The following is a 25,243-nucleotide window of genomic DNA, read 5'->3' as shown; positions in this document are numbered from 1 at the left end:
TGGCACAAAGAAGAACAAGCCTCATTCTTGCACTTGGTCTTTTGAGGACAAACTCATGCGTCTCTATGAATCTCTGCAGTTCACAGTACCACTGTCCAAACCCATTAATCTCCACCTGGCAACGTGCTGCAAATTCCCATAACCTCCTGACCCGGGCTTTAACTTAATCCGTGGTTGCTAAATGCATTAGTTTAGAAACAGCAAACACCCTGCTAAAGCTCATGGAAGGGGCTAGGGAAAGCAAATCAATTATTTGAAATGGCCCAAGCTAAAGGCATGTCTGGAAGAGCCAGCAGTCTGATTGACAACTGATCCCTTTGAAACTGCATATTGACATGGTACCCACCTCGGAAACCTGGGGCCTGCAGGGGCTTGCCTCCAAGTTCTGTGTGGGGCATGTTATGCTGCTGTAGCTTTCTTTTTGCTTCCAGGACAGGGTTTTCAAACTGTGTTCTTCTATTTATGTGGCTGAAAAACAAAATTTCAAATTAGGATAACAGTGTGGCAAAGTTGTTTAAGAGAGTATATGAATAGTTCGACAGAGAGCAGCCATTAAGGAACATCTTACATGATGACAGTCAAGCGCCTCACCGGGCCTGAGGTCAGGCCTCTACTGGGGCTGACCTGTGCACAATTCACATTTCTGTGATGAGAGCAGAGTTCTCAGTGGCTCTATCATATGTTATCGTATTTAAATTATGCATGATTCAGCCAAAAGAACTAGAATGTACACTTGCTTTCTGGTCTACTGTGTTAGTTTGAGATGAGTTTGATACATTGAAATAAATTAGCAACAGATGAAATCTATACGGAATGGTGTTGAAGAAAACAGCATCATTCAAGCTTTGCAGAGTTCTTGTATCCATCAAGATAAGAGTAAGGTAAATTCACTGATTACTCTTATAGCAACCAGAGTTCACATCTTTTAGAGTCAGACAGACCTGGATCAAAGGAGGAAAGACTCCCCAGAATATTTATGGAAGTTACGGAAAACCTATGTAGGATGGCTCGTATTGAGATCAATTGAAAGTACAGTATGCACATTATTTGAGTGCGACATAAACACGTAGATATCAGACACAGAGTGGCTTGAGGCACCTGTGGATCAGGTAAATCGAGGGCTTACAGTACGTGAATTCCTTACAGTATCCTTGTCCGAGGACAGGGTAGGCACCACCAACCCTGCTCAGTGGCTCTTTCTCTAGGATATAAATGCCCCACGAGAAGGCTGGCACATACACTGATTTTGGTTCTTTGTACGAACAGAAATAGGATTCTGGTATGAAGACGTGAAGGGGAGAGAAGGGTTGGAAGAGGAAGGATGAATTACTGAGTACTTAACTCTGCCAGACACCAGATATAAATGTCCTCAGTTAAGCCTCACGGCGACAGTCTCGAATCCTAATTATCCCCATTTTAAAGGCAATGAGTGAGACTGATACACGGGAGGTCGAATGACACTCTAAATCACATACCTAGCAAGTAAAAAGGCTGGGATTTGGCCATGTCTATCTCTAAAATGCACCTCTGATCTACATACCTTCTCTTTTCAATGTATGATTTCATACTGACACGTGCACACATAATTAATGTGCACGCACATGAGCACACGCACACACACAAACACTCCCCACAATAATTGTCTCATTATGTCTTCCAAAAGTACAGATCAGAAAGAAAAAGGTAACATAAGTAAAATCTCAACAACAATTTCCTATTATTATAAATCAGATAATTCCTGGTGAGATGGAAAAGTGTTGCCCAGAACATTCTAAGATGACTGTGATACCTAATTATTTCCGCATGGGAGGCGGGCAGGGTAACTACCTGCCACACAGGCTCTGGAGTCCATTAGTCCTGGATTCAAACTCCAGCTCTACCACTTGATGAACTGTGTGACTTTGGGCAAATTGTTAAACCTGAACCTTAGCGTCTTCATCTGTAATGTGGGCATAATATTGCCTTTCTCCTAGGATGGTTGTGAGGATTAAATGAAATAATGAATGTCGGCACAGGATTCTGAGCCTAGACATGCTCAATAACTAGCAGCAGCTGTTATCATCATGGCCGCCAACACCATCATCTTATCATCACCATCGCTGTCATCATTTTGACTCCATAGGAAAGACTTTATGGGAGAGGCCTTAAAAGCACAAGGACCCTTCTGGAATATTGCCTTTGGCGTGGGCTATAGTGTTTTTTAGGAAGGGGATACTTATAACAATGTTGTTTGGTAAGGAAACTCACCAGTGTGGGGTTCAAAGTAAATGTCTTACGTGAAATTATTTTCTCTTGAAAGTAAGTGACACAATAACGCTCTTGTGCATCAAGGGGTCACCATGATCGGTGGCATGTAGTGAACTACGGTATGTGATCTTTCAAAGCGTCTTCACCCCATAAACTCTGACAGTGTCACTCTGTTTCAGAAGAGTCAGAATCGGGAGCTTCTCTTCCCTTTTCTCCATTTTCACGTAACTTCCTTACTACATCTCCCTCTTACCTAAAGAGATGTCAGTCCTGACTCTGCCCTTGCTCATCTCTAGCGCTTCACCTGAGGCTGCGTCACCACCTGCATCCTTTGGTTGGACACACTTGAAGATCCTCTCGCAGGCAATGCCCTACAAAACCTCTTTTTCCACGTGAGAGTCACGTATCAACCGTGCCGTGTTGAAGCAAGACAGCCTGGGTTTGAGGGGGCATCTTGGGTAAATTCCTAAACTGTCTAAACATCAATATCTGTAAAATGGGGTGTTAATGTCTACTTCTTGAGGTTGCTGTGGAGATAAGAGAAATAGTGTTTGCAAAGCACAGACACATAGGGAGGACCCCACAATTGTAAGGTATAGTTATTCTTAATTCCTCGAGGTCTAGTTATTCTTTATTACTATTATTAATAAGTGCTGCTACTATTATTGTTATTATCATCACAATGCTTTTCCCATCCATTCCATAGCTCCTTCCCTAACCTCTCCTAGCAACATTCCCAGCCTGCATTACGCTCCTCCCCTTAGCTCTCATAAAATCCTGAACAGACTTCTCTTATCACAGTTTGTTTATTTTCTTATACCCTGTCTCCTCATTAAGAGGATTTGAGGCACTTTAAAAAAACAACAACAAAAAGTAAACAACCTCAGGATGGATGGAGCTAGTTGAATCTAGGTGGAAGGTCAATAGACAAAATTGATAATATTGGGTCCTACTTATTTACTAGAGTTATCTTGCAAACTAGCTTTGAGCTCTCAAGCTGCTAGCTAATTCAACGGGATAGAAAAGCCAGTTATATTCTTCAAAGTATTTAAACTAAACCCAAGCCATTGTTCAGAAGAACTTAGTATTCCTGTTACTGAGTCTTATGAGATATATCTTTCCAGGTCTTGGATAAAGAGGTTTGTGTGATGCAGCATATTACATGTAAGTGATACTTTCACAATAACAAATTTCACAGGCTATAGTAACCTCATCACACTGTGTTTTAATCAGTGACTTTCATGTTTATTTCCTTCTGTAGACTGTGCACAAGTGTATACAGGGTCCACGTGTTATTCATCTTTGTATACTAAGCATTGGACACAGTAAAAGACAATAATTTTTTGTAAATAATTAAATGATGAGTGTCTGCTTTAAGACTTTTGTTTGAAATATATGTTATTAATTTTGAGAAGCCAAGAAACACCTCTGACGGGTACCGAAGTGTCAGCTTTCCTCATCGCCTATCTGCTCTATTTCTGTTTCACTAGGTCATTGTTCATCGCAAGCATAACTTTATCTTTAGAAAATACATTACAAGGACTTTCTGGGGTACATTTACATATACAGCTGGGTTCCTCCAACTCGCCACCTGCAAGTAATTATTTCCTTAGAGAAGTCAATGTGTGGCCACCTGCTGTATGGACACTATGTTGAAAACACTCCATTCACCATCAAAGTGAGTTTCTAGAGTTCCAAGAGGATGAAAATACCGATGAACCAGTCTGGTGTGCCTTGTACCCCACAAACAGAGGAAGCTGGGTATGGCTTTAGTATCCTGAGCTAATTGTTACAGAACATTTACATTGTTACAAATGAAGCCATTCATTTAACACTTAAAATGCTCCCAAGCTTTAAAAGAGCCATCACAAAGAAATATGATCATAGCTGAATAGGAAAGCCTTGTCTTCCTACTGTTTCCAAAACGAATAGTTTCAAGTCCTTTTGGCAAGGATTTAGGGCGTTTTGTAATGTGTACAAAGGATGTGAATGACAGATGCCATCATCTTCCTCATTGTTTAGGCTCTGCGAGATAACTGCCAGCTATTTCATCTAGCTTCCATACAGAACAGGAACCTGACAAGCTACTGAGAGTTCTTATTGTTTAATCATATCTAGCCTGTTGTCATATTTTACTAAGGGAGTCTTTAGGTATTAAGAGCTAGTGACGTAAGACACATATTCTGAAGTGGGGATATCCTAACAACCTCATTTTCCCTTTACTAAAAGGAAAGACTACTGACACGAGATGCTTCCATGTTGGAATGGCAAAGGGATTAGGGTATCCAAGGATGAGATTCCATCGTCTCCTCTCTTTGCACTTATAGTCGCTCATTTGCAGCTTAACTCCCTCCTTTCACTGTGGCATGGGAACTTAAAATAAGTTCATATGTGGCAGCGCTTTGCAGTTCTGGATAAACCCAAGGAGCTTAAAGCAAACAAACAAATAGAAACAGAAGACTCAGGCCCACACCCAATCGACGGAGCCACAGTTGCAATCCCTGAGTTAGAAGCTGAGAAAGTGTGCAAGGGTAGTTGAATAAGGAGTTTCTTGCCTGATAAGACTTATGTGGAAAGCTCTTCTTCTGTATGTGGCCGTGGGGAGTACTAGGAAATGCTATTTTGCTCCAGAAGAGAGGACTTCTGATGAAGTTTCAGACATGCACGGAGGGAAGGAAATATTTGCAGCCATTTGGGTGACAACCCCAGGTCAGCGCCCTGTTTGACTGCCACCTCTTTCATGGTGGGGAGGGAATGGAAGAAACAGGAGGAAGATCGTACCTCCTGAGCCCACCAGTACTCACAGGACAGGTCTGCCGGGGGTCAGCAAGGCCAGCATCCGATCCTCACTGCCAGTGCTCCCTCCATATTCCAGCCTGTTCACCCCAGCTTGCTTCTCCTGGGTTTCTGGAGAAGGGCACATTTAGTGCATTGTCACGAATGCCCCCTTTTGTATCCACTGGCCACTATGCCACCGTCTGGACTTCAGTTGACAGTTTAGAAATGGATCTTTGAGTCAAAGTGACAGAGGGAGTAGAGAGCAGCTTTCAAGTGGAGATTGTACCACAAGTAAAATATTTCCAAGGTGGCCAAGGGGGCTACACTAATTACAATGAGGCATGAGGTGGTCAGTGCTCAATAAATTGTTGCATGAGTGCACAGGTGGAGGCAGGCATGCGTGAAAGGTGAGAGATCTCTGTGTTTTCCAGTTTAACTCTCCCGTAAAATGTATGTTGTGACAGTCAGAACTTTATGTGAAGCTTAGGGCCAGCTTATGTGACAGAACCAATCTACTTTTGGGTAAAGATTCATGAAATCCTTCAAAATGGAGAATCTTTCAAAACATTCTTGGGGTCGGTGAAAAAGTCATCCCACTTTGGTGATGAAAGATGTGGATCTGAGGAGCTGAAAAATAGCAGCTGCTATCTTGTGTGACAATAGAAATGTGCTTATACAGAAAAGCACAATGTTAGGGACAAAATATGGGAGTGCTAGGGAGGTGGCTGCTCAGCGTTGGGTGTGGGAAAATTGGTTTGGGGTTTGGGGGTACGTCATCCCTTCTATGCAAACTTGCTCCTTTTGGGGCTTCTCAAAATCTATTTTACTTGAAGCTTTTATTTCTTTAATTTTTAAACAGATTGACTCCTGAATGGAATCAGAGTGTGAATTTCCTGGTTGCTTAGAATTCCCCAGGATTTCTTTGACCCCAGTTCTGACTCCCACACTTCTGGCTGGTCAGGAAAGTCTGAACCCCTGGACAGCAGCTGCACTGGAAGCCAAATGCATCCATTACGTCCTCCCTGTCTGTATTTTATTCATTTTAAGACAAGCCTTGAGAAGACTCCATAAAATTTCCCTACCATCAAGTTTGGATAAATGGGACAAAACCTACTCCATGCGTTGGAAACTAAGAGAGGATAATAACCCTCTGGGCGTCTTATGGCGCCAGCCCTTTCAGAGAAGGCAGGACAGTGGACTAAGAGCTCGGTCACTGCAGTCATGTTGCTCCCATTCACGTCCGAGCCCCACCGCACCTTCGGCTTGGGACCTGGGGCTCACCATTCACCCTCTCTGCACTTCAGAATTTCTCATCTGTAAAGTTGGGATGAAAATAATACCCACTTCATAGAGTTGTTGCATGTATTAAATGAATTAAAATGAGTAACTTGCTTAGGAGCAGTGCCTGGATGAAAGTACTCAACAAATGCTAGCTATCACGATTCATCAAACATTTGTCTCCCATATACTGTTTGCTAGACACTATGGTAGGGGGTGTGGGGGGCAAGATCAATCAGACATATGGTCTAGTAGGGGAGATAAAACAGGAACAGAAAGAATTATAATATAAAATAGGGTTTACGTAATACAATGTATGCCTTACAGTGCTTTGAAAAGCTGAATTTTAAAAGTACTAGTTTAAAAACTGTTTTAAATATACTTTATTTTAAAATGTGAGCTTTTGATAAATGGAAAAATTGAACCTATTTTACTTGGAGGTTTTTTTTTTAAGCAGAATAATTGAATCCCGCCTCTTCAAAGATTTCTTCCCAACTCTAACACTTAAGTGATAATTTCCTTTCTATAAATGTCCATCCATTATTCCCAACTGTACCTGAGGGGACGCAAGTTTGCTTTGTGAATGTGGGTGGGAAGGCTGAGTCATTCACGTGTTACTTTCCTGCTCTTCCGGGACATGAGGGCGTCTGGTCCAGGTGGGAGGTAGAATCATGGCCGACTGAGAAGAACATCCATATGCTGGTGCGGAAGCTCTCACAGCTAAGAGTCTGTCCTTCAGTCCCCATGAGGCTGTGCTTCCCAAAATGTTGAGCATATTTCCAGATAAACAAGCTCTCTCTCCTGCCCCAGTAGGAGCGCTAAGTTGCGTAGTTAAGACATTGACTTGTAATATGTATATTACATGTGTCCTATGTATAGGGGGATTCATCACCTAGCCACTACTATTTACGAATTACATGGAAAACTTGATATTTTACTCCTAGCAGAAATGGCAATACACACTGTCAATCATGACATGAAGTCCCCAGGACTTACAAGAAACATAGACTCATTTTCAAAAATTTCAGACCCAGTAGGCACGCATTTGAAGATGTTATTTTCTATCCACCCCTTCTCATTCCCATCAAACGTCTCTCTTAAATGTTATTGCTGAGTGTGGAAAGAGATTATTGGCGTCAAAGGTATTTCTAACCTTTCGCTTCTAGACTGAGCAAACGTAGTGGGTTAAAGCTTAGACGTAGGGTAGGATTTATCGAGAAGGAAACTAAAAGATGACACTATTTCAAGATCTTCCTGTATTAAGAGACAAGACTAATAAGTCCTCTTCTACTCATGTCTGCCAACTCTGACTGAATGGCGTAAGTCCTTTAAGCCTTATATATAAATTCTTTCATTCATCAGCGTGCTAGGCACTGGGGACACAGATATAAATGCGACACAACCACTTCACCAAGGGGGCCTTTACTCCAATGGAGGAGACACACAAGTTGTGTGACCAACCACCTCAGTTTGTTTGGGACTAAGGGATTTCCTAGGAAATGAGACTTTCAATTTTACAACCTGGACAGTCCTGGGTAAATTGGGATGAGTCACTCTACAAGTGGCCAGAAAAACATAACGCAAAGTAGAAAGTGCTAAAATTTGTGTGTGCAAAGTGAGTACTCAAAGGAAGAAAAGACAACTTTGTCTGATGGTTCAGGGAAAGCCTCACAAAGTAAGTGACACTTCAGCAGATTCTAGAAGGATGGATGTGTTTTTCCAGATGGAGAAGGGTGCATTTCAGGAAGAGAGTGGTGGATACACGGGTGTTCAGGAATAGTCAGTTCTGCTTGGCCAGAGTCTAGGGCTAGTGAATACACACATGCATATGATCGCCTGTGGGTGGTGGCGTGTGAGCAGGAGGCGTGGGAGAGAGGACGAAAGCTACACGACTGGAAGCATAGTTCCAAGTCATGTTATGAGGCTTGGCTTTATTTCAAAGACTCCTTATTTCCATTATGACTTTAGTCTAATGAATGGCTATGGCTTTGAAAGTCTCCATCCTGGAGGATGTGCCTTATTCTTCAACTCGAGGGGATTAGAAGATGAGCTTTACCATGTCAACCACATGGGAAAGTTGTGGTGTCCTCTAGAATCCTGAATCATTTCGGCATCATTTACTGGCTACCTCCAGTGTACTAGGCATTGTTCTTACCTGGGGCTATGAGGACGAATAAGAGATGCTCCATGACTATGAAGAATCACATTGTCCGGGGAACTAGACATTGCAGTCTTTTGGGAGGGGTGAGAATAGTCTGACCTGTCATACACTTTATGTTGAACTGGATTACTATTTCTTAATAAATCATTTATGAGTCGTTAAAATGTGAAGTCACATAGCCCAAGTCCACTGAAGTATGAAAGACTTGATTAAGTATTATATACCTCTGCATACTTATCACTCATATATAATAGACATACACAGTCATGGATACAGGAGCATTTCGGGGCCTGAATCAAGGAGCATCAGAGAATTACCAAGGACACTCAGAAGAGTGAGGAATCACGAAGGCAACGTCACTGATGTCTTGGATTATCCAAGAGCAGAGAGTCGGGGAAAGAGTGCTAATGAGGAGAGATGGGCAAGACTGAGGGCAACACTGCGGCCGATTCTGAAAGTCAACAGGACATGAAGATAATTCCAATCCCATGTAACACCCCAACTCCCCAAGTCCAATAATTAGAGTGAGAAAAAGATAAAAAAGTATTATTCTTCACTATTGGGTCTTTATTACTGCCCAGACCAGGGGGAAATCAAATACATACCTATTCCTTTTAAATGGCACAACATAATGCAGAAGGAAGTAGAAAACCAAACAAAAGTTTTAAATAGTTTTGATGGGTCTTAATGAGAAAAGGATCTATTACCTGGATGCCCACAATCTGCACAGAACCTTTCAATACCTTGCCACTAATAAGTGATCATGGGGCCTGAATGTGGGCAGGCGGCTCTCATTCTGGGAAGACAAGGACCCTGGGAAGTAAGGCAAGGGGGAAAACAAGTAGCAGGAATAAACAATAAAGGTTCAGTAGAACCAAGAGCAAAGAAAGGCGGCAATAAGTTGCTTCATTGTTGTTTTTAAAAGATTACTTTTTGGGGGCTAAGTATTGTTGCAGGGTTTTATATAATTAACACACTATGTCTAAAATAATGCCATTACTGCAAGAGCAAATCTTCATACAGATGAGATGATCATTTCGTGTAGCTGTGATAGGGCATGCCTTTTCATACAACTTATTTGTTCCTTTCCATAACACACATGCAAAATTGGTGAACGTAAGAAATCATGTCAGCTGAGTTTGTATTTTTCCTTCTAAAGCTCTACATACAGAAGCTGAAAGGTACGATGTTGGATATTTCAGAAGAACATTCCATTTTGCACTCTTTTAAAGTTATTTAGTTCCTGTTCAGATTTGAATTCTGTTTAAGGATGCCACTATTTATAGAAAGAAACAGTTGTTTGAGGAACGGACGTCAGCCTTGTAAATAAAGGAGCAAATAAAGGGAGATAGTGGATGGTCGAGGGGGATGGGAATGGATGTTTATCAAGCAAATACCATGTACCAAACCCTCAGCTAAACAAGTTCCATGCTTTTAATTTATCTGCTCCTCAGAGAGGGGAAACAATTTTCTGCAGATTTCACAGTAAGGGGCCGATGCATGAGTCAAACCCAGCTCGTGCAGCGCCAAATCCAACACTGATTTATGCGGTTCTGGCACAAATACACACTTTCATTTCGAGTGAAATTACTTATGTATGTGCGGACATGGTCTATGTTTGGTAGTCTGTAATATATTTAGACCAGGTGATTCGCAATTTCCTTTCATCAGTTTTCATTGCGAAAACGGAGACACAACATTGTGAATTACTTGCTTCAGCTTCCTGTAGGGCTTGTCCTAACGCTAATTTTCCTGAACTCTGCCCTTACCAACTCTGGAAGTTAAACGTGGGCCACGTCTCTGGCAATTATGATAATGATAAGACGACAACTCTGCACTGATATTTATGAATAAGGTTAAAGTTGTATGTGAATGAGAAGGAGGGAAGTCAGTAATAACACAACGATGCATGTCTCGTCTCAAAGTTTTCAAAGGACATGTTAGGTCCTGCTGAGTCCAGTGATACAATAAGAGGTGAAAACATGGTACTTACTCAGCAAAACATTCCTTATATGGTAACAGCGTGGAACCTTGAGTGCTGGTGGGGACCCTCCCCACAACGCTCACATAAAAGTTCCTGTAAGTGGTGAGATGCCCTAATAGCTCTGAACGGCAACTGCCCCCATCAATATCCTTCTCACCTCAGAGGACCGTTCGGAAGGGCACACAGATAAAATATAGGAAAGTGGTTAAAGATGAAGCACTGCATATCTTTAAGTCGATTTTAACATTATTGTTACATTTAGAGTCTGGAAGCAAGTGTAATGGAAATATGGATGTAAAGTCTGTTCAGGTCTGTCCTGGGCTCTGACTTTATTGCCACCATCTACTAGCATGATGGCCTGGCTTGTTTAAGTTTAAATTCTCTCTCTGTAAAACAGGAATAAAAGCATTTAACATACAGTGTTGTGATGATGATTAAATGAATTATGTAAAAATGCCCAATGCATGCCCAGGGATTAATAGATGGTAGCTATTAACACTATTTTTCTGGGGTGACTAATAGCTACTAAGTATTTACATATAAAGTCAATGACTCAAACTAAATTACTAAGTAATATTGCAGAAAAAAGAAAGACAATCATTCCTGTCATTTTATCTACCTGAAAGTATATTCACATTTTTTGATGCCCAATTAAAACTGGAGAAAGTGAAGAATAAAATAAGGGGACTTTGTCAACCTTCATATATGAGCGTTGTGCTTAATGGAAATTTGAACTAAGCTCTTTACATTATGACAAGCTCAACAAATGGTGCTTAATAAGCTTTAAGAAACCCCACACCTAAGGGTGAGTTTCTTCTAGACTAAATTAAGGCAACACTAATTTTATTGGTTTATCACAGCAAATAGCCCTTTTGCCTATAGTAGATCCATTTAACGTTCTCAGTCACAGAATAGAATATTTTTTTCCTTGACAATTTTAAAGTTCATCTTACTTAGCTAGATTGAACTTAAGCATGTGAAATTTAATAATAAAACATTTTGTGATCCATCCATTTTTATTATACAATTAGCTGTCTATTGTAATATAATTTCATCTGGTTACATAGGAAGTCAGCCGTTAAATGCTAGTAATAAATGATGTTTAACAACGTCACTTTGTATTATAAAAAAAGGGAAAACAATTTTCTCTCCAAATGTATTCAGTTTTAATAGTGGTGAAAAACATAGTTCTTACCCTGACTTTTTGTTTATAAGCTTATATTTATGTTTTTGCCCTTTTTTGATTATCTTAACATCAGTCTCATGTCTATAGATTTCAAATACATTTCTTTTTTTTTTTCTATAGCTTTGTAAGGAGGTTCTATTGTAATAATCACCCTTTTTGGAAGTCTTCTTTCCATATAACACTCATGTGACAGGATTGTTAAAATCACTAAAATCAAATAAAAGAGTGGTAATACATGTTATTGTCTCACTAAATAAGTAGAAATTGAAAGAAAATGCTTTCAAATTTTAAGCATTCTTCGGTCAGCAGCCATAATGAGAAAATAACAAGGCTTAATACAGGAAAATGGCCAAATTTATCCTTCTTAACACAAGGTGCAGTGGATATTCCTGTAACTAGAAGAGAACTTGGCAATCACTGCATCCAAAACACTCATTTAACAGGTGAAGCCAACAGGGGTAAGCATAATTTTGTACTGGCCTGTAAATTCAGAATCACGGATGCAAAAAAAGGACAAACTATTACTAGCATCATGGTCTGTGACACAAAAGGAATTGTGAAAAACCTTATCTGCGTATTGGAAAAGAGATGAAATTATAGTTCTATGTGAAATTATAGTTCTATGGGGGTGGGGGGCATTCCATTTCACCCAGTGAGAGTGCCCATCGTCTGTTTAATTCAGTAATAGGATGCCTCACAAATGACATCGATCTGTTGCTTCCTCAGTTTGACTAAGTTCCCTCATCCCTCTGACAGCATTAGCTTCTCTCTGAGCCGAATGTGATTTGAGCTACGTTATCTATTAAAGATCTGAAAGACCGAAATGCCAGCCAGCCACTTTAATTCCAGAAAGAATTCTTTTCCAACACCAAAAGAAAAAACCCAGCCCTGTTGTTTCAGCACGCTCGTCTCCAACAAGACAGCATCCTGCGGGGTTTTCAGGATAATTTTGACTGTGTGCAATTTTTCACTTCCCGTGCTAACTTTAGAACTTGATCTCAGTCTAAGATACGACTCCAAAACGTGTGGTGACACAGACTGGCAGCACGAGACGCAGAGCACGTTTGATCCAGAGAGAGAACTAATAAGCTATATAAACTAACTGCTGCACAGATTATGAAATAAAACCAATGATCTACTTGTTACTTAACATTGCCCTAGCAAGAGGCAAACAGGATTGTCCGGTGAAAGATGGTGGTCATTTTCTCTCGGTTGTCTAACAATGAACGGACAGCCCTTCCCACAGGGCCCTGGGTCCTCTCATTGCAGGAATGACACTGCCCATAAGCTCACATCCATCAAAAGGTTGTCTGCGCCCCCCCCCCCCCCCCCCCCCCCGAGCAACAGTTCCCCAAGGGCAGAGGACACATCCTCCTGGCCTTTACAAGGTCGTTTTCAAGGTCATGTGGTCCTGTAAAAGAGATGGAGAGGAAGGGAGGGAGCAGCATCCTTCTTTGGGAGCACACAGCACAGCATTTCTGATTCTGACCACTCCTGCCCTATCTCCCTGGGATGTCGATGTCCCAGGTTCAGGGAGCTGTAGCTCACATGCTGCCTCCACCCCTCAGTTCCATGGCTTTTGAAGCTGGGGGAGATGTTGTGCTGTTTGCTCGTGTTAACCTCTCCAGAAGCACCTAAACAGGAGCCATCTTTACTTTGTTAGATTCATGAAAAATGTTCAAACACAAACAAAAAAAGCCAGTGTTTACATTTATCTTTACTCACAAATATATTCTCAAAGAAAAGTTGATGCTGGAGTAATATTTCCCTTGTCTTTTATTATTCAGTTCAAGACAAAATAATTTATTAGAATTGCAAAAATTGTTTTTTTTTAAAAAAAATATTTATATGTAACTCTGACGTCAAGGCGAATAATTCATTGTTGTTTGTAAAGTCCTTCTGCTATTAAACCAATTTAGACTGGGTGCCCAAAACATCCTTTATTCGGAACCAGAAAATTTGTTAAATAAGGTAATTTGTGAGATTGAACAGCTGCTAATAAAAGTTGCTAATAAAAGTCAGAGTTGAGTTTTCTTTCCTTCAGTTGAAAAGACTTCAGGGGAGCGGGAGGGACCTAGCCCACAGAAGATGTTTTGAATCTATTGGAATAACCAGCAATGGTGAAGTGTCTCACAGCATGAAAAATGATCTGTAATCTCAGGTAAGGGGCGGCCGAGGGGCATACATCCAGATGTTGACTGGATGGTAGTGCGAGGAAGGAAATTGGACATGAGACTTCATTTTGATTGAAAGGATCATAGTTTAAAAATATTTTGGGGCCAGCCCAGTGGGGCAGTGGTTAAGTTCATACATTCTGCTTTGGTGGCCCAGGATTTGCTGGTTTGGATCCCAGGTGTGGACCTACGCACTGTTCATCAAGCCATGCTGTGGTAGGCGTCCCACGTACAAAGTAGAGGAAGATGGGCATGGATGTTAGCTCAGGGCCAGTCTTCCTCAGCAAAAAAGAGGAGGATTGGTGGCAGATGTTAGCTTAGGGCTAATCTTCCTCAAGGAAAAAAAAAATTTGAAGGACCCTGGCTTAAAGAGTGAAAGGAAACCATAAGCCTTTTACTGATCTGTGGTTGAATGGTAGAATTAGGAAAGTACATCAATACCTGGTTGAAATTTATATTAGTGAGTAGTCCAGAGGAGCTAAGTAGGAATGACCAATGAGAGGCCATCAGGAATGCTAATGCAGTAGAAAGAGCACGTGCATGGGGTTGAGAGGGCCCTTGCTGAGGACCACTGGCTTGTTTTCTCCAGGCTGAAAGGAGGGATGCCAAAACTACGAAATTGGCCTGGGACAGCTGGAAAGTGGTGAAAAGTCATCAGTTAGCAAAAAAAGAGCTGATTATAGTTCAGTTAGGGATAGAGTACCCCACATTGATTTCCATATCCTTGTTCCTTTTGTTTGACTGTGAAGTAAAGTTAAGTGACTTATGCTTCTTTAGTAAATAAGAGAAAATACTTTGTAAAGTATGAAAGTTTTATATTAATATGAAAACATAGCTACACCATTGAAAGGTCTTTCTTGGCTCCACATGGCATGGGACAGCAGCAACCTTACTAGCCCCAGGCCCTTGGAGAGCTCACTTAACTCCTCAGAGATTTGGTTTCCTCTTTTGTAAATATCGTGATTGTCCTTTGGGATAATGGATGTGAAAGCAGGTTAAAAATTAAAATAGTGCCTTAAACACTATCATTTCTATTATTATTGTCACAAATCCCCAGCCATATAAGATACCATGTACTGTAGATGATTCTGACAAAAATAACTTCCTTAGGAATTACCCTGAAACCTCAACCCCTTTGGAAGCCAAAGAAATATCATACTCTGCAGTCCATGCTTCATCATTTTACATGGGTTTGTGGAATTATCATTAATTCAAAAGAAATGCTATTCTTTACTCAATGTGGCATACTCTCACTGCGAGATTAAGTTACATGTTTCTTTTTATTTTTGGTGAGGAAGATTGTCCCTGAGCTAACATCTGTGGCCATCTTCCTCTATTTTGTATGTGGGACGCTGCCACAGCATGGCTTGATGAACGGTGTGAAGGTCCCCACCCAGGATCTGAACCTGCAAACCCTGGGCCGCTGAAGCAGAGCGCATGAAACTACTCACTACAACACCCGCCCAAGCCCAAGTTACATGTTTCTTACAAGTCAAATAATTTCCCTTGAACGCACAAGATGAGCAAGAACAAACATTCACTGAGCACTTAGCACATACCTGTGTAATGTGCTAAACACCAGCTATGGAAGGAGACTGTCTAGATTCAGATTCTGGTTCTATTATTTAGTCCTTGTAAGAATATCTGTTCCTCAGTTTCCTTATCTAGAAAGCTGGGATAATAATACAGACTTCATAGGTTTTTTTATGAGGATTAAATGAGCCAGTGTGTGTAAAGCACCTAGAATAATATGTGGCATGTAGTAAGTATGCAAAAAAGTTCTTCTCCCCTCCTCTCTCCTACTCTTCTCTTGTCCTCCTCCTCTTTCTCTATAACCCGTCTGCTCAAGATCGCCCCACTGGGAAGCTGCAGGGCTGGCATACTGTGAAGCTCACCAGCCCACACTTTTGGCCACTAAGCGATAATGATCGATATGACCAAGCTGTTTACAAGACAGAGCTCAGCTTAGCAGAGAATGTCACTGAGCGGCTTCACCAACAACGCCACTTCAGTGAGCATCATCTATTACATAAATGTGTAAGTTCGGGAAAGGATTTCTCGTTAAACAGCTGCCTAAATAGCATCAAAAAAAGTTTACTAGTTTTTGAAGATTGAAGGAAAAAAACCTGAAAGTCTGAAAAACTAACTTTCAGTATAGGAAAAAAATTCTAGAAGAACAAGTGAGATTTTAAAAGGGTACTGTTTTCTGTTTATTTCTAATTGGAAATGTTTTACATTCATGCTGAATTTTAAAAAATTCTAAGGTTAGGAAGTTTTTTCTTGGAAAAAAACTACTCCAAGCATGAAGAAGAGAAACATTCTTAAGATAGGATATTGAGTTAAGATCTTCTCTAGCCACTTTCCAACTTGCTACATCATGACAAACACTCATTATAACCATGAAATGAATGTGATTTTCCTTTTACATTTAATGTTACATTGAAGATACTATGCAGTATCTTTCCTACTTTGTGGGGTTGCACACAAGTAACATTTTATAGTGGCAGATGTGTGACATCACATGAAAAACTTGTAAAACCTTTACACGAAAATCACATCTGTCAGTCCCCACCATCATTTTAACTGTAGTTACATAGTTTGCTTTTCCCTCTGTGCCAGAGGATGCAGCTTTGCATGAAAGCTGTTCCAGAAAATTGTGTCTTCTGGACTAGCTAGTTAAGCAAATTGTGTCACTGCCATTGAAACCAAAATGTCCCCAGCAGATATAATTTCACAAAAGTGGAGGAAAAAAACCACATTTGTACAAAAGTCACAGCTGTTCAACTTTACATTTTGTACTTTTTTCATTAAGATTTTTCCCTTTCTCTATGAACAGTGACAGTTACATTTCTAGTTAGCAACTTTAGGACTTCTTAATACGTTGCTAAGTGCTGTGCTATCATGGATTTGGCGTCTGTCAGGAGAAATTGGGCTACCTTGTTTCTGCTGCTACATAGAGTGAAAACGTGGTCCGTCTGCCCTGTCTGCAGATGAATCAGGACAGATGTTGAGTAGGACCTACTGTTCTCTAAAACAGAGAGCTGTGTGGCTCCCTCTGTTGCTCAAACTAGTGCCAACATCCCTACGTCAAGGTCCACGTACTACCGGACTCCTTTTCTTTCAGGTCTTGCAAGTCTTGGTCCTGGTGGCCATGCTGTCCAGAGCCACTCTCAAGTCATGGGGAATGGAGCTGGTGGCTCAGAAGCCGGTCTTACAGGGCTGTGCATACACCACCTCCTGTTGTTGGACTCTCCCTGTGATGCTATATTAGAAGGCAGATAGGGAGGAGAGGTTCTCTAGGGCTCCTCATTCTTCTCCAGCGATGAGTCTCAGGCTTGTCTGGACCATTACGGATGTGAATGCTCAATTTATGGGCTGCATTTTGAGCAAGAGTTTGGAGTCTGGGCTCTACAGTCAGAGTGCCTGGGTCCAAATTACAGCCATTCCTCTCAATAACGTGTGACAGTGGGTAAGTTAACGGAACTTGTTCGGCCAGAGTTTCGCCATCTGTAAACTTAAGACAATTTCCCTCCTTCTCACTGTAGAAAGGATTATAAATGTGGCAATGACTGTTGAGTGCTGAGCCCAGCTCATGGTGCAGAATAAGCACTGGATAAATGTTAACTATTTTGATGATGTGATAATGATGATGGTGTCGATAATTTTTCTGACTTCTGAATATATTAAACCTGTAATCTTAAAACTGAATTTGCACAGGATAGAATTACGGCACAGTAGGGTAAAGTCAGTAACAGTGGTCAAAACTCTTCAATCCAGGTTTCTCAGCTTCCAGTGGTATAAACACCTTCCTGCTATTGGTTGCTGGAACGCCTATGTGCTTGTCTGTGGAGCGTTCGTGCAACCGTGCCAGAGGCACAGGCTTATTTCAACGTCCTGCTGATGACAGAGAGCCGGCACTGCAACTTCTCTCCCAGCTGTTGGTCTATTTGAAGAGAGTGACTGACCGCTAAGTCAGACTTCTAGTACTTGCACAGGCTTTTTTGCCACTGGGTGGGACGGTGGAATGTTTTTCATATTTTGTAACCAGTGCCTCTAATTATGTAAATGGTGTGTAATTAAACACCCAAATGATAGCTCTACAGAGAACCCATTGCTCACCATTGTTAATAGAATTAGTGAATCAACATTTTCTTGACTACAGATTTACAGGAAAGACTACTTTGCTTTGTCCTATTAACTGAATACTAATATTACAAATTAAAATATATGATTTGTTGAAATGTTGACTTTAACATTATCATGACAATTAGAAACAGTGTCTTAATCTAGGCATATTATATTTTATATTTATGATATCCATAGTGAAAAGATATAGCAACTTAAACTACACGTTTACCGTTTTTTTCTGTGTAATCAACTATAAGAAATAAGGGACCTCTTTCCAACAAAAATACTCTATGAACTTAAAGTGATGAATAAACACTATGTCACAAATGTATTCACATAGATTCCACAAACAAGATTACTATTCAGAACCAATACATACTTTTGGAAAATAATAGTATAATGGAGATGAGATTCATATTTTTTGAACAGTTAAAACATACCATGAAATTGGTGTATTCCAGTTAAAATGAACAAAGTTGTCTTTGTTGTGAGGCAAGATATCCTTCATTTCAAATAATGTTTACATGATATAGAATAAGTAGAAGTATTTTAATTATTTTGATGAATTTTTTCCAAAGGACATTTCTAAGAAATATTGGAATCAATTCTACTTAAAATTGTCTTTAGGTTTGAATTATCTGTCTCAATTTTCAGTTGGTCTGATAGAGCCTTACACCCAAGTATCGGGATTGGTACATCTTATAGAATCACATAATGGGGCAAAAGCCATGACAAGTAGTAGAACTGAATGATGAACAAGTTAAACTATTTGACTCACTATGACCTGTATTTTGCCCTGATAACCACTTTAAATCTAAAACTATTAAATATATTAGTCTGATCTAAGTAGCTGAGACATGACTGACTAACGAATACTTTTCTGACTATGGCAGTGATACATGAAAAGTGAAGTCAGGAAATGTAGAGACAAATATAATTTAAGCAAAAACAAATAAAAAGACAACCATTTGAAGCAGAAAGATAATAATGGCAATTTTCTTTTAGGGTTACAGCTAATGCCCAATTCAATAATTAACTACAAGGAGTCTACCAGCAGCAGCTCTCTATGTGAACACACACCTCAGGGATCAAGAAGGTAGCAAGCATCACTTTCCAACATGTGGACTGTCTCAACTCTGTGACAGACAATTAGGGCAGAGAAGAAAGGTTTGCGTTAAACACTATTTCCCACATTGGAAGTCAGCTTGAAAGGCACTGAGGACAAGGAAGAACTATCTGAAGAGTTAGAATAGGGCAAGGGTCAGCAAATATGTCCTACAAGCCACATTTGGCCAGTTGTCTATTTTTGTAAATAAAGTTTTGTTGGAATATAGCTACACCCTTTCATTCAAATTCAGCCTATGGTTGCTTTCAAGCTACAACCAGGAGGGTTGAATAGTTATGACAGAGGCCATATGGCCCCCCCCAGAATATTTGCTATCCAGGTTTTTATGGAGTTTGCCAATATCTTGGCTAAGGAAAACGTTCTTATTCAATTAATTCTGTAAGGAAGTGTATTAAAGATAAGATTTGGTATGTCACATACCTCAGTTCTCTCTCCTTACATGACACTACCTTGAATTTCAGATATAATAGGCTCAGGCACAGTAAAGTCAGCTTCAGTGAATTAAGACAAGCTAACATTCATTGGAAACCTTTAATGTTGATAAATTCCTCCAAGAGCTGCAGCTACATTCTTATGAAAATATATGTTCATTTTAATTGATTAGCATTGTAGTGGGACTGGGGAAGCTTATAAGTATTTATAAGTGATTTCCCTTTATTTTTGAAATGAGTGATACCTCCATGTGTTTGTCCTACGTTTTGCATCTATTGAGCATTCACATGACATTAGAGCATCAGATACTGTGTTACGAGATTGCACGTGGCACATGAGGTGAACTCACCTTGACTGGAAATGACTGACTGTGGTGGAAACATTGGGGTGTTTTTGAAATGAAGAGGGTAGGTTAAAGTGCTCCAGACCAGTGCCCATGAGGGAGAGGCTGGAAGGCAGGGGGCACGCAGGTCTCACTCTGCAGTAACTGCCCAGTGAGAAGAAGGGCTTAACACCTAGTCAAAGCTTAGCGACTCTTTGAATATTGTTACAAAAACAATTTAGCAATAACGCCCTTAATCTGTAACCCTTGACCATCTAGATTATTACTGCTAAACAGAATATAATTAGAGAAAAGAGTTAGATCTTGATAAATAATGTGAATATCTTTCGTTTTCCAACCTCTGCATTTCTTTGGCTTTATTCACCCAAATGACATTAACAACATGACACAATAGATAAGAATTAAAAATTTCTCAGTTAGAAAAAGGGGTTCTGGAAAAACAAGTCACCCGTTTAACTTTTGAAAATTATAAAATTACTTGATATTTCCAAGAAAAAATATGTATATAATTTAATCCCTAATAGGGGCTTTATTCTGAATAAAAGGATGCATAGAGGGGATAGCGCACGTTATGCTAAGATATGTTAAGGCAACGCATCCTTCAGTAGACAACATAAAAGTCTAATCTACAGGAAGAATACTACTGATTTGAGATGGGGTCTTAAAAGATTTTAAAAAATCTAAATTTTATTTCATCCTTCAACTGGAAAATATGGCTGCTTCATCTAATTGACTTCGAAATTTGGTTTAATAGAACATCTTTTTTGTACAACTAGTCAGCTTTCAACATTTTGGTTGCAAAATGAAGGACATTTACTTTGATATCTTTAATTACGGCTCATTTAGAGAACAGGGTGCCACACATTTTTCCAATTGGTGTTTTAGAATCATGAGTGAAAGGAAAGCAGTGACAAATTATCAGCTGAAGCGTCAAGAAACGGCTAGTTAGTGCTCCTAGAGTCTTTATGGAAGCTTCAAAGGAAGATGAAAGGGAGATAAAAGGACTGTTAGCCACACATGCTCAATAGATGAAATGCGAACACAACTTCACAACATATTAATAACAAGTTGACATCAAACTTAGAGACTTACTCAACATAATAAGTGCCATATATGGGATCATCGATTTTTTCCCAGCCATACGGAAGCTCTGAAAAATAAAGAATTATTTCTTTCAGTAAAAAGGTAACAGATATCACAATTTCTAATAAAAAGTAATATAATTTAATCATACATGGGTTGCAGACATAGTCTACCAAAGCAAAATCAAGCATTCAGAGTCAGCACCAAATTTCAGACGCATATTGTAGGAGCTATAAGAAGCATTGGCTTGAAAATTGGCAGTTAAAACACAGAGCTTTCTTCTCTGCAGATAGACTGCTGGGTCTGGCTGTTTATTCCACGCCAAGCAGCAGGATGGCACATCGTCACGTTAGCACCACTCAAGAAAATACAGACGGCAAATCACTCTCCTGAAAGTGCCCACAGCTTTCTTATTGATTTCTATTGTTAAAAGGAGCGTTTCAGGAAAAAGATCAGATTTTCAAAATATATTTCTGAGGATAGCAAGTTGCTTCTGATGGCTGAAACAAAGACATCTTAAATTCTCAGTTGACATCCTACTATTCTCTCCATATGGGTCAGGATTTGAATGCTGCCGGTATATACACTCTGGGCTTTTTTTTTTTTTTTTTTTTTTTGCTGAGTAAGATTTGCCATGAGCTAACATCTGTGCCAATCACCCTCTATTTTGTGTGTGGGTCACCACCACAGCATGGATGCTGACGAGCAGTGTAGGTCCATTCCTGGGGATTGAACCCAGGCTGCAGAAGTGGAGAGCATCGAATTCAACTGCTAGGCCATGGGGCCAGCCCCCGGGGCATATTTTTTATAAAGACTAAAATTCTAAACACTCTTTCCTTGACAATACAGTTCATATTCCTCATTCTCCAGGGCTAATTTTAACACACACACATTTCAAATATCAATAAAACTATAAACGCTACTCTAGGCAAAACACGCTGTTTGAAAACCAGATTTTGCTTGGTGATACAGTTTTGCAAATACACTGAGTCTTCATAATTATTTATAAAATATAAATATTATATTTTTATTATTATATTTTATTTATAATAAATATAATTTTATATTATATTTAGAATATTATATTTTTCTTGATAGATATTAACTGTATACACCTAGAACTCAAAATCTAAGTAAGACATATTGACATGCTTTAAATAATATATTTAAATTAAATTTAAAAGTTTATTATAGTAGTAACACACGTTCTCTGTAGACAAGGCACAACTATGAAAAGAAAATTAGAATCACCTGCCATCCAGAGACAACCACTGTTAATATTTTGGTGACTATCCTTCAAATATTTATATATATATATATATGTGTACACACACACACACACATATATATGGTGTATAACTTTTTAAAAGAAATACATAACTTTTTAAAAGAAATTAGGTCATATGGTGCATATTATTTTCATAGCCTGATATTTCCACTTAGCAAAATATCAGGGCATCTTTTGACGTGCAAGAGTGTGACTGCACGGCATCCCTTTTTAAGAGGCACAGTCGTAGTCCATGGTGTGGCTGGAGCCCAGGTAATTGCTCCAGTCTTTTATTATTGCGCATTTGGGACTTTCCAGTTTTTACCTGTTACATGTCATCTGCGTTGGATTTACTAAAACCTAAATCTTTCATCATTTTCCTAGCAATTTGGTAATGATGAATCTCCAGAGGGGGGACTTTGGGTTAAAGGGCATGGCACTCTTTCACGGCTTTTGATAAATAGCCAGATCGCCAACTTCCCACGCACAGAAGAGCATCCGTTTATAATCTCACTGGGAGTTTATGAGTAACTGTTTCTCCATCCCACCACATTAAATACAGATAGCTTTTGGAATTCAGAATGTTTCTAATTTTAGAAAGTTAATCAGATGCAAATGCTGTCTCTTCCATAACACTCCAAGCGGAGTCTGGGGAAGCACTTTATAATCAAACACATGAGTATTTATGCGGCCAAAATGAAGATTTCCACTAAGATCGTAAACCAGGACCACTTCCTATCAGTTAGTGCTGGTTTGCTGCCAGGGCGTCCATGTCAGTTTATGTTTTGCTGCAAAATGACTTACAAAAGGCAGTTTTTAGAGCTTTTGAATTTTAGATATGTAGACAAACTACTGTATATCATGATTTTAAAAGTCAGCTAAATGTATTTTAAAATGGCAGCTCACAGTTGTTTTAATTTACCTTTCTTGGGTTTCTAGTCAGTTTGAACATTTTTCATTTGTTCATCCTGGGGAAATTTTTTCTTTTGTACATTTCTCCTTTAAAGAAATCAATTCATAAGAGTTGTTTAGTTATTAAGGATACTGATCCTTTATCAGATATATTGCATTTAATTTTGTTGAACATTTTCTTTAACACAGAGATGTTTTAAGTTTTATGTGGCAAATTTCTTGGTGTCTTCTTTATGGCTTCTATCATTGGAGCTTAGCTTAAATACTGAAGAAATTTTTCTAGTCCTTTTGTTAAACATAAGTCTAGGCTATGAGTTTAATAATTCTTAGATTAGTTATATCTTAATAAACTTATAATACCAGATTGTGAGTACCTTAAGAAATTTTTCCTTCAAAATGATAATAAGAGAAAATTTTTACTGAGTATTTACTATGGTTGAGGTCCTGATGGACTTTCCATGCACCAATTCATTTTATCCTAACAATCACTCAGGATTTAAAATCTCTGTACTCTGGCTCCAGCAATCTTAACCACTTTAGATATCAATTTAGACACTGTGTTTAACAGAGCATAAACAACACTTAAGTTAGACTAAGGAGAATAACCATCCAGATGGTTTTCACCAAATCCCCCAAGCTATTGGAGAATATGTCTATTAAAAAGAAGAATCCATTTGACAAATATCTATTTGGTGCCTTTTACAAGCAGCTAAAGTAAAAGATTCTACAGAGGACAGCAACTGATAATACAGATATTCATGGCTGACTACATGGATTCAAATTTGTAACAGGTTTAATATTATCTTGTGAATACAATAATATGTAAAGTAACCATATTCAATAACATAGTGTAAAAGCTGAATATAGTTAATTTTATGGATATTAGTCCTATTCTTAACAGTACTGTTATATGGAAGCATCTCATGGTCAAAGTTTTAAAATTATCTTTTTTTTGTTTTGTTTTTTCTTCTCTCTTTTTTTGTTTTTTGAGGAAGATTAGCCCTGAGCTAACATCTGCTGCTAATCCTCCTCTTTTTGCTGAGGAAGTCTGGCCCTGAGCTAACATCTGTCCCCATCTTCCTCTACTTTCTATGTGGGATGCCTACACAGTATGGCGTGCCAAGCGGTGCCATATCTGCACCCGGGCTCCGTACCGGTGAACCCTGGGCCGCCAAAGCAGAATGTGCGCGCTTAACTGCTGCGCCACCAGGCTGGCCCCCAAATTATCTTTTATAATGTAAGCTATTCCATCATTTATTCCTTATCTTTGGCCCTTCTTTGAGTAAATTCTTAATTCTAAGCAATGTATCCCAGAAGCACAGATTTCATTGATTCTTTATCATTGTAGATCTATAGCACCAAAGATTCTGGGAAGAATTTATTATCCTTTCTCACTTGCCATCATGAAGTATTTATCAGAACTTAGAGGGAATTTGATTTTCTTTTCATAAGATATCAATATATTTTGTTTGTTTGCTTGCTTATTTCACATTTCTAAGATAAACTATTAATTCATGCTGAAACAAAACTATATGTTATAAACGCATACACTTTAAGACAAACTATTAGTGGGCCTTAAACTCACACTTTGGGACAAAATGATACACTGTAGCTCTAACCTTCTGTTACAAAGAGCTGCCATTCATTTCATTTTAAATATTTGCAAGGCATTGATGGATAAATGTTACAAGAAACCAGTAACAGATACATACATCACTTAATCTGCAAATGTGGCAGAATGGGTATAAATATCTACAACCAATATTTAAAAAGGTTTGTGTGTGTGTGTATATGTGTGTGTATACTTATGTACATGTGTACGTGCACATGCATATTTCTGTGTATTCCCCTTAGTGACATTTTTTTTTAATGTTTGGCACCTGAGCTAACAACTGTTGCCAATCTTCTTCTTTTCTTTTTTCCTCCTTTTTTCTCCACAAATTCCCCCAGTACATTGTTGTATATTCTAGTTGTGGGTCCCTGTAGTTGTGGCATGTGGGACACCACCTCATCATGGCCTGATGAGCAGTGCCATGTCCACACCCAGGATCCGAATCCTGGGCCACCAAAGCGGAGCGGGCGAACTTAACCACTTGGCCACAGGACTGGCCCCATAATGACATTTTCTTGAGCAGCCAAGGAAG

At 39.4% G+C, this 25,243-nt stretch overlaps 1 protein-coding gene across 18 annotated transcripts in view; it reads right to left on the bottom strand.

Moving 5' to 3' along the window:
- The window catches only part of MAGI2 (membrane associated guanylate kinase, WW and PDZ domain containing 2), a 1,262,944-nt gene that overhangs the window by 293,401 nt on the left and 944,300 nt on the right, over positions 1–25,243 (bottom strand). For all 18 annotated transcript variants that reach the window (XM_070265334.1, XM_070265337.1, XM_023640142.2 and 15 more), the window contains 2 exons: positions 20,930–20,987; positions 347–468 (listed from right to left, as the gene is read on the bottom strand). In XM_070265334.1, the coding sequence (XP_070121435.1) occupies positions 347–468; positions 20,930–20,987 (180 nt within the window). The remainder of the gene's footprint in view (positions 1–346; positions 469–20,929; positions 20,988–25,243) is intronic.

The sequence above is a fragment of the Equus caballus genome, chromosome 4, assembly GCF_041296265.1.
Source record: "Equus caballus isolate H_3958 breed thoroughbred chromosome 4, TB-T2T, whole genome shotgun sequence".
NCBI classification, from domain to species: domain Eukaryota; kingdom Metazoa; phylum Chordata; class Mammalia; order Perissodactyla; family Equidae; genus Equus; species Equus caballus.
This window is presented reverse-complemented; position numbering and strand designations above follow the sequence as displayed.